Source organism: Ochotona curzoniae, unplaced genomic scaffold (assembly GCF_017591425.1).
Source record: "Ochotona curzoniae isolate NIBS_2020 unplaced genomic scaffold, NIBS_Ocur_1.0 contig_883, whole genome shotgun sequence".
In the NCBI taxonomy this organism is placed as follows: domain Eukaryota; kingdom Metazoa; phylum Chordata; class Mammalia; order Lagomorpha; family Ochotonidae; genus Ochotona; species Ochotona curzoniae.
This window is the reverse complement of record NW_024466599.1, coordinates 52,798,122-52,807,900: the sequence shown is the minus strand read 5'-3', so window position 1 is coordinate 52,807,900 and position 9,779 is coordinate 52,798,122. Positions and strand designations below refer to the sequence as shown.

General features: G+C 43.4%; 1 gene segment (V, D, J or C); it reads left to right on the top strand.

Moving 5' to 3' along the window:
- Nucleotides 1–3,839: 3,839 nt before the first annotated feature.
- On the top strand, nucleotides 3,840–8,174 carry LOC121164967. The segment is given in 3 exon segments: nucleotides 3,840–3,894; nucleotides 4,019–4,374; nucleotides 7,914–8,174. Coding segments are annotated over 3 exon segments (672 nt in total).
- Nucleotides 8,175–9,779: the final 1,605 nt, after the last annotated feature.

The following is a 9,779-nucleotide window of genomic DNA, read 5'->3' as shown; positions in this document are numbered from 1 at the left end:
AGAAGTGCTAGTGTGGCTCCCTCAGCTGCTCCTCCTGGGGCCTCTTCTGCTGACAGATGTTGTTACATGCAGGCCCTCTTTGATGGTCAGTGGAGGGTAGTTAGAAAGGCCCCTACGCTCCCTTGTTCCCTCCCTCTCATTCTTCCTACTTGACACTTGCAACATGTCCATGTTTCTACCAGGTAAAGGAAAGATGTGATTTTGTCTGAGTTCTCCAATTTGCAGCATTCTTTGGACTCATACAGCAACAAAGCAAGATTATGTATTTTTTAGGCAGAAATATGAAACAGAATTTATTGTATTCCAAGTTGTACTTTAATGTTCTAGGACTGTGTGGATCAGTGATTGTGGAAACAGGAGATTCTGAGGTGTCCCTGAATCCAACGCCGTTCTGGAACAGAAGGAACAGGATGCTGAGCCTGTGGTCCTCAGCCCTGGAGCTGATGCTCTCAGCCGCCTGCAGCCTGACAAGTGGTTCCCCAGTGCTCCATCCCTTGGTCTCCGGTGGGTGCAAGTTGATGTTGCAGATTTTGTCTTCCTACAATCAAATATCAGGGCATAGGGGTTGTTTCCCACAAGACACTCATTGAGCTCTTGTAGAGAACTGGCATTTGAACCCTGGCTAGTGTATGTTTGAACGTATCCCTCCATATGCCCATGTTCACTCCATATTTGAAGCTGCAACTAGAGACAGGGCGCAAAAAATACCAAGGTGATGAGAAGTCTTGCTTTATGCTGACCTGGGTGATGATTTTTTATTGATCCAGGTCTTTTTTTTTTCTTTACAGATTTTTTTAATTGAAAAGTCAGATATCAAGAGAGGAAGAGACAGAGAGGAAGGTCTTCCATCCAGTGATTCATTCTCAAGTGGCCATAATGGCCAGAGCTGCACCAATCTGAAGCCAGGACCATGAAGCATCCCTCTGGATCACATGCAGGTGCTGTCCCAGGCTTTGGGCTGTCCTTGACTGCTTTCCCAGGCCACAAACTGAGAGCTGGATGGGAAGCAGGGTCTCTGGGATTAGAACAGGTATCCATATGTGATTCTGGTACCTGCAAGGCAAGGACTTTAGCCACAGGCTACCATGCCAGGCCCTGCTACAGGTCTTTAAGCCTAAGCTCTCTGCTTTTGTTCCAGCCACATACAACTGTCTAAAAAGCCTTCACAGACCACAGGTGATTATTCCATTAAGATCTGCAGAGATGGAAGTATCTCGCATCCATCCCCTTTCCTCATCTGTTCATTCCCTTCTCATCCATTGGACTCATCCCTGTCCTCTCACATTCTCTGTCATCTTATTTTCTCCTCCTCATATGGAAGCAGAGAAGCCAAAATAACAGAACCTCTTCCTCCACACACACTCTTTGAAAGCTTAGTCCTAGGCTTTCACACACCAGGATTGACAAGACGTCACTGAGATCATTCACTGAAGAGATTTTCCCTCTAAGAGGAATTTGTGCTCCCACCTTACGATCAACTATGGTCTAATTCTGCCAAAATGACACCAAATGAGAACAAAGTGACATCTGAGGATATCAGAGATCAGAAAATTAATGTGGGAGATAAAAAGTATGATCTGCATTTGTGTTAACTAGATAATAATTATTATTTATAAATTGTTTCACTGCTCATGGTGTGAAGCTACACCTTTATATCAAATTTAACACTGTGCTGTCTTGTACAATTGCAGATTGATGGACGTATGACCATTTATGAAGGTCTATGCTATTGTAATAATACAGGGGAAATCAGTGAGGGAGGGAGATTGCCAAAGGGGAAAGCAGAAATCCAAGAGCCTGAGGAACTGTGTCACAAAAACTAACTGTTAAGCTTGTTCACTTTTCAAAATCCTTCTGACATTTAAAATAACATTAAAATGATCTAGAATTTAAGAATATATTTAAATGACAAATGAAATATTCATGAGTAATAATAAATAACTACTACTCACAAATATAATAAATTACACAAAGGAAGAGTATCTACAGAGGAGAGTTCTGGCACATATTGCCTCACTCCATTGCCTGAAGGGGCAGATGGACAGGCATCATGCACCACCTGACAGAGTGCAGGGAGAGGAACAGAGCACCGTTTCATATATTAACTGCTCGAAGGGCTGAATTCTGTCTGCACAGCAGTAACATCTTAGTGCTATAACCCCAGCTTTGCTACCATATAGGAGACAAATGGATATTGACCAATGTTGAGGTGCAGTGGATTAATCTACTGGAAACATCAGTATCTCATATCAACCAGGGAATTAGTTGAGTCCCAAATGCTCCATGTCTGATCTCGGTCCTCACTGACGTGGCTAGAGCAGCAGGTGGTTGACTGCATATTTGGGTCCCTGTCACACACTTGGGGGTCTGAGTTGGATCCAATAGGTGTATGTCCTGGTGCAGCCCATTGGTCATCAACATCTGGGAAATAATCAACATCTGGTTTCATGTGAACCAACATGAGAAATTTTTTTTTTTTTTTTTTTTTTTTTTTATTATTGTTGCTTACATTGTATTGTGTAGTACAGTTTCATAGGCGCTGGGGATTCCCCCCACCCCTCCCATACCCCTCCCCCCATGGTGGATTCCTCCACCTTGTTGCATAACCATAGTTCAAGTTCGGTTGAGATTCATTGCTTGCAGACACATGCCTAGCATGAGAAATTTTTAAAGCTTTTTCTTCTCTCAAAGAACAGGTTGGATGTCTGACCATGGATAAGCCTGCATTACAGTTCATTTTTTCAGGAAGCACAGGAGTGGGACAGCACCAATCCATCCCTTCTGCCTCTACCCCATCCAATCTGCCATGCAAGGATGCACAAATTGCAGCTGGACACCCTCTGCCCCACTTGCCCTGAGATATGGCATTGCCCAGAGGAGGATCTCAGAGCAGAGTGGGCAGAGTGGCAGAACATATTTGTTCTGACCAGTAAAGTGGAAGATGTATCAGATAAACACTTCTGTTTGATTTCTTTATGACTAACAAAGACTATGATTCTGGAATTTTGCTAAAAACTATGACGCTGTCATTGGTGTAAGCTTATGAGAATATTCTGATTTTTGATGACCTGCTCCACCAAATTGAGCAGCATACACGACTTCCCCCATTACCTCCAGGGGAAGCCATGCTTCAGGTCCAGTTAGTGACAGGGGATTTTCCACTGAAGAACAGTAAATTTTATCCTTCCTACTTATTGAACATTTTTATTTGGAGGAGGAACAAGTTGTGAATATAAACACTACAATATATATCATTATAACAATTAAATGGAAAATATGAGAGAGTTGTTGGGAAGCAGGACTGTATATTGGAAAGAACAATCATACTTCTAAAAGTGTGTATAAGCAATACATAACATGTGATGGCTTTGTATAAATGTATTTTGAATCAAAAATTATCTTCGTGTACATCACTATAGCCTAGTGGCTAAAGACTTCACTTTGCATGCACCATTCTTTAAAAACATATGCACATTCTTTACCAAGAAATCATCTCCTATATAAAGAACCAAAATTGTAAACCACAAATGGATGATACCATCCTGTCCTTTGGTTTACTGCAGTTTGTCAAGTGAGCCTAATACTTTGTCATTGTCATGTAACATGTTTCAGAAAGGATCTTGTTCTCTGCAGGTAAATTACTGTAGAGCAGGGTTGACCTGAATGTCTGGAGACTTTCCCTGTGCTCAGTAATGAGATGAGCTGGGCTCTTCTGTTTTGCACAGCAATCTCACTTCTCCTGCTGATTTTCATGTCCCCTGGGCACAGCCCACTGCCCTGCATACTTATGAGCAGGTGCTCACAGTCTGTGCAGGAGTCAGTGCCAATCAAGACACAGCATGGACATGAGGGTGCCTGCTCAGCTCCTGGGCCTCCTGCTGCTCTGGCTCCCAGGTGAGGAAGGACAACAGCAGAAACTGACTCACCAATGTGGTCAGTTCTTTCTGAAGTTTTTCTCTCTACAATATGATGATCAGTGTGGGTGCATCTGTTTTTGTGTTTTTGTTTCCCTTCTCAGGTGCCAGCTGTGCTGTTCAGATCACCCAGTCACCATCCGTGGTGTCTGCACCTGTGGGAGGCACAGTCACCTTCAATTGCCAGTCAAGTCAGAGTGTTTACAACAACAATAATCTAAACTGGTACCAGCAGAAATCAGGACAGCGACCTAAGCCCCTGATCTATGCTGCATCCAATTTAGAGTCTGGGGTCCCTGACAGGTTCAAGGGCAGTGGATCTGGGAAATCATTCACTCTCACCATCAGCCCGGTGCAGGCTGAGGACGCAGGAACCTACTACTGTTTTGGAGAGTATGATGATGATAATGATACCACAGCAATACAAGCCCTAATAAAAACCTCCCAGGAAAGCAGAAGTGTGAGTGTGGCTCCCTCAGCTGCTCCTCCTGGGGCCTCTATCTGCTGACAGACGTTATTACATGCAGTCCCTCTTTGATGGTCAGTGGAGGGTAGTTAGAAATGCGCCTGGGATCGCTTGTACCCTCCCTCTCATTCTTCCTACTTGACACTTGCAACATGTCTCTGGTTCTACCAGTTAAAGGAAAGAAGTGATTGTGTCTGAATTGTCCAAGTTGTAGCATGCTTTGGATTCATAAAGTAATAAGATTATGTATGCTTCAAGCAGAAATATGAAACAGAGTATATTATAATCTAAGTTATACTTCAATCTCTAGGACATGGAGTTCAGAGAGAGTGATTGTAGAAACCTGTGATTTTTTTCTCTCCCTGAATCCTGGCCCAGAAGAACAGGCTGCTGAGTTTGTGGTCTCAGCTCTGAAGTCCAAGTGGCTGCCTGCCACTTCACAGGTCATTCTCCATTCCTTCCTTCCTTGGTCTTCCGGTAGGTCGGAGTTGATGTTGCAGAATTTGTCTTCCTACATTCAAATATCAGGGCATAGGATTTTGTGGGTTTGTTTGCTTGTTTGTTTTTGCCCCAAAACACTCGTTGAGCTCTTGTGGAGATCTGGCATTTTCACCCAGGCTAGTGTCAATATATTCCTCCATATGCCCATGTTCACTCCATGTTTGAGTCTGTAGCTAGAGACAGGACACAAGAAAATCAAGGTGATGAGAAATCCAGCATTCACACTACCTGCATGGTTTCGTGTTGCTCCAGATCAAATTTTAAAAATAATTTATTTTGTTTTTATTGGAAAGTGAAATATAAGGAGAAGAAAGAGACAGAGATGAAGATCTTCCATCTGATGAAAAACTCATCAAGTGGCTACAATGGCCAGAGCTGCACTGATCCAAAGTCAGGAGCCAGGAATTTCCTCCAGATCTCCCACACGGGTGCAGAGTCCCAAAGTTTTGGGCTGTCCTCGATTGCTTTTCCATGCCACGAGCAGGGAACTGGATGGGAAGCTGGGGTGCTGGGATTAGAACCAGTGCCCACATGGAATCTTGATGCCTGCAAGACAAGAACTTTAGCCACTAGGCTACCATGTCAGGCCCTGCTAAAGGTCTTTAATCCTACCTTTTCTGCTTTTATTCTGACCACATACAACTGTCTCAAAACCATCATAGATCCCAGGTGATTTCATTTCATATTTGCGGGGAAAAGAGTATCTCACATCCCTGATCCTTTCTTCATCAGTTCTGTCCCTTCTCATCCCTTGCACTCAGCTTTGTTGTCTCACATTCTCTGTAATCTTATTTTCTCCTCTTACTATGGAAACATATAAGCAATCAAATAAGAACCTCTTGCTGAACACACTATCACTGAAATCTGAGCCCCAGGCTTTCACACACCTGAGTTGACAAGAGGTCACTAAGATAATTCACTGAAGAGATTTTCCCGCTAAGAGAAATTTGTGCTCCCACCTTACAATCAACTATTGTCTAATTCTGCCAAACTGACACCAAATGAGATAAAAACCGCAGGGTGGGCAGCAGGAGGTTTATGATGTGTCAGAACACGTGTTCTGGTCACCTGTGTTCATGCCTCCGTAATACCCAAACCTCAATTGTCTCAGGGCTCCATGGCACTGAGGTCATGATTTGAGAGTCATCTTCTGTTTCACTGGGAAGCTGAGGGCAAAGAGGTGCTATACTGGGGTGCAAATCTAGGTCCAAGACTAATTGGAATCCTGGATACTGTTCTGTGTGCATTGGCCCCAGTAGGACAAATAAGAGACTCCTGGATAAGGAGAAAGCAAATTGTTCTCACAACCCACCAACCTGCTAAAGTATGTAAGAGTAATGAGGCAATTACAGTACGGGACCAGGACTGATGCACCAACTAGAAGATGCCCTCACATATGATAGAGAGATGAATAAACATGCTTTTCTCCTTGGCTTTTTCCTCGTCCGCTCTCCATGACAATGTTACATAGGAGTTACGCCTGATACCCATGGACATTATGGTGGGAGCACCATGCTGGTTTTCTTCATCTTTTGCATAAAATTGATCTAGGTGTGGTTTCATCCAAAAGGTCTTCTTGATGTTAATCCAAGCTCCTGCAGTTTAGTACAAATACTAATTGCTGCATTCATCACATTTCACATCAGTAGTCAGAACTTCATCATGGGGAGGGAAGAATGCGGTTGTCCTAATACCCTCTCCCATAAATGATGCGTATATTCCATCTGGAAAGGCATTCCTCTCCTCTTGTATCTGGGTAGGCTCTTGGCTAGCAGGTTCCCTTACAAATCAGATCCCAAGTGGGTCAGGAATTTTTAATCTGGCTCTACCTTCATGGTCTGGTCACCTGTGCTCATGCCTCATTAATACCCTGGTCTCCATGTTCCTTGGTACTGATGTGGCAGCTTCATTTTCCCATTCTAGTGATGCAGTCTGGGTGATTGGAGCATAGACTGAGTGTGAGATACAAAGGTGCAAGTCTGGGTCCAAGTCTATCGCAATCCAACATAATGTTCTATGTTATTGTCACTAGCATGACACCATGGACACTCCAGGTTAGGGGGCAGACAAGTTCTCACATGCCCAATTTGACCCATAAAGAATAGCAGAGGAAATAGGAACATCTGGCGCATGACTTAGCCCTGCACAAAGCAGCAGGCATCCTCATTAAGTCAGGTGGGTTAGTAAATAGACCTTCCCACTGGGCTACTGCTCAGCTGTTCTCCATGTGCTGTTTCCAGAGATGGTCCACGTGAGTGCACAGTAGTAGATAATCCATGTCATAGAAACTAACCTTGAGACTCTACATGGTTTTTTTTCTTGTCTGTTGCAAAGAATTGTTATAGGTTTGAACTCATCTGATCTCTTGTAGATTCTAATCTAGGTACCTGCCAATGAATGCAAACACTGATCCTAGTTGCATTCTTGGTATTTCACATGAGTAGTCAGAGATTCATGGTGATGAAGTATAGGAAATGAGAGCAAATAACAGAAAATTGTATTGCAGAGGCCCTCATAATGAGAAAGGGGCAGCTCATTTAGTCTCTGGGCATAAAAACTCTAATATATGATGGTAGATTTATCTACAGTAAATTTTCTTCTTATTATTCGGATTCTAACAATGTCTGAGTGTCACTTCATTGTGGCTCCTAAATACATATGAATCCTCATTTCTTTCATCAAAATAGAGTAAATAAAGTAAGTTAAGACAGCAATATATCTTCCCTTGCTGCTGATTTACATGGCCATGGGGCATGGCCCACTGGCCTGCACACTTATGAGCAGGCTGCTCACAGCCTGTGCAGGAGTCAGTGGCAGTCAGGACACAGCATGGACATGAGCGCCCCTGCTCAGCTCCTGGGGTGCCTCCTGCTCTGGCTGCTGGGTGAGGAAAGACAACAGCAGGAACTGAATTCAGCTTGTGTGGTTAATGCTGCTGACTGAATCTTCCTGTCTCTTCTGCATGAACATGATGATCAGAGAGGATGTTGGTGTTTTTGTTTGCCTTCTCAGCTTCCAGATGTGCTGTTCAGATGACACAGTCTCCGTCTCTGGCGTATGCAACTGTGGGAAACACAGTCAGCATCAATCGCCAGAAGAGTCAGAGTGTTGAGAACAACAATGCTCTAGCCTGGTTTCAGCAGAAACCAGGGCAGCCTCCAAAGCGCCTGATCTACAGTGCATCCACTTTAGAGTCTGGGGTCCCTGACAGGTTCAAGGGCAGTGGATCTGGGACATCATTCACTCTCACCATCAGTGGGGTGCAGTCTGAGGATGTCAGAACTTACTACTGATTATGCTGCTTACAGTTACTCTAGTAGTACTAGCACAGTGATAGAAACCTGAAAACAAAACAAAACAAAATACCCAGGCAAGCAGAAGTTGAGTTTTGGCTGCCCCAGCTGCTTGTCCTGGAATCTGTATCTGCTTAGAATCATTCTCAGCTGCAGTCAGTCGTCCATGGTCCCTGGAAGGTAGTGAGAAAGACCTCTTGGGATCCTTTATTGCCTTTCTTTGTACTTGACACCTGATGTGCTGGTGTTACATATCTCTACTGATTTAAAGGAAAACAGTGATTATGACTGAGTTCTCAATGTTACAGCATTCTTTTGAATTCATACAGTAAAAAGTTAAGCATTATGGATCTTTCAAGCAGAAGCCTTAAGCAGTTTATTAGAATCCAAGATGTATTTAAGGTTCTAGGTGTGGGGATAATAGACAGTCATTGTAGAAATCCAATGCCCTTTCAGCCACAGAGCGCACAGTCAGATAAACCTGTGGTGCTCTGCCCTGGAGCTGATGTTCTTAGCTGCCTGCAGCCTCAGAGGTAGGCCTTTTGTCCTCAGTGTTGTCCATGGATTAGCCTGCATGTGCAGATGGATGGTCCAGAATTTGTCTTCTTACATCTCAGGCCAAATGGGTTATTTGCCCCAAAACATATAGTGTGTTCTTTTGGAGATCTGGAATTTTTATCCAGCTTTACACATGTTTAAGTATTTTCTGCCTCATGGCCAAGTTCAGTCCATATTAGAGGCTATAACTAGAGACAGTGAACAAAAACAAACAAACAAAAAACAACAGAGTGGTGTGAAATCCAGGGATTACAGTGACCTGCTTAATTCCATATTGCACCATGGCTTTAATCTGGCCATCTCTGCTTTTGTTCCAGCCACATACAACTGTCTCAAAAACTTCACAAACCACATGTAGTTACATTTCTGATTTGCAGGAAAAAGACTATCCCCCATCTCTGACCATTTGCTCATCTGCTCTAATTCTTCTCATCCCTCAGACTCAGCTCTGTCATCTTATTTTCTCCTCTTAATATGGAAGCAGAGACACAAACAAATCAGCACCTTTTCTTTCACTCACACTCTTTGATAACTGATCCCCAGGCTTTCACACACCTGCGTTGACAAGAGGTCACTAAGATGATTTACTGAAGAGATTTTCCCTCTAAGAGGAATTTGTGCTCCCACCTTACAATCAACTATTGTCTAATTCTGCCAAACTGACACTAAATGAGAACACAGTGACATTGGAGGATCTCACACCCAGAAAATTAATGCCGGAGGTAACAGCAATAATCTATATTCATATTAGCTGAAAAACATTATTTTTAAATTACTGTAATGTTCTTGATGTAAAATTTTACACTGCGCATCATCCCAGTCAGGGAAGTCAGAGGCCTCACTGAGATGAAAACAAGGAAACAGCAGGGCAGTGCTCCTTCTGGCAGCTCCAGAGCAGAGAATCCTAGTCCCTATTCTTGCAGCTTCAGGATGCCCCATGTGTTCTATTCTGTGGTGCCTTGCTACACTCAATTCAGCAACCTTCTCCACTGTCACCTGCTCTGAACTAAACTCACCTTACTATTATCAAGAGAGTTATATTATGCC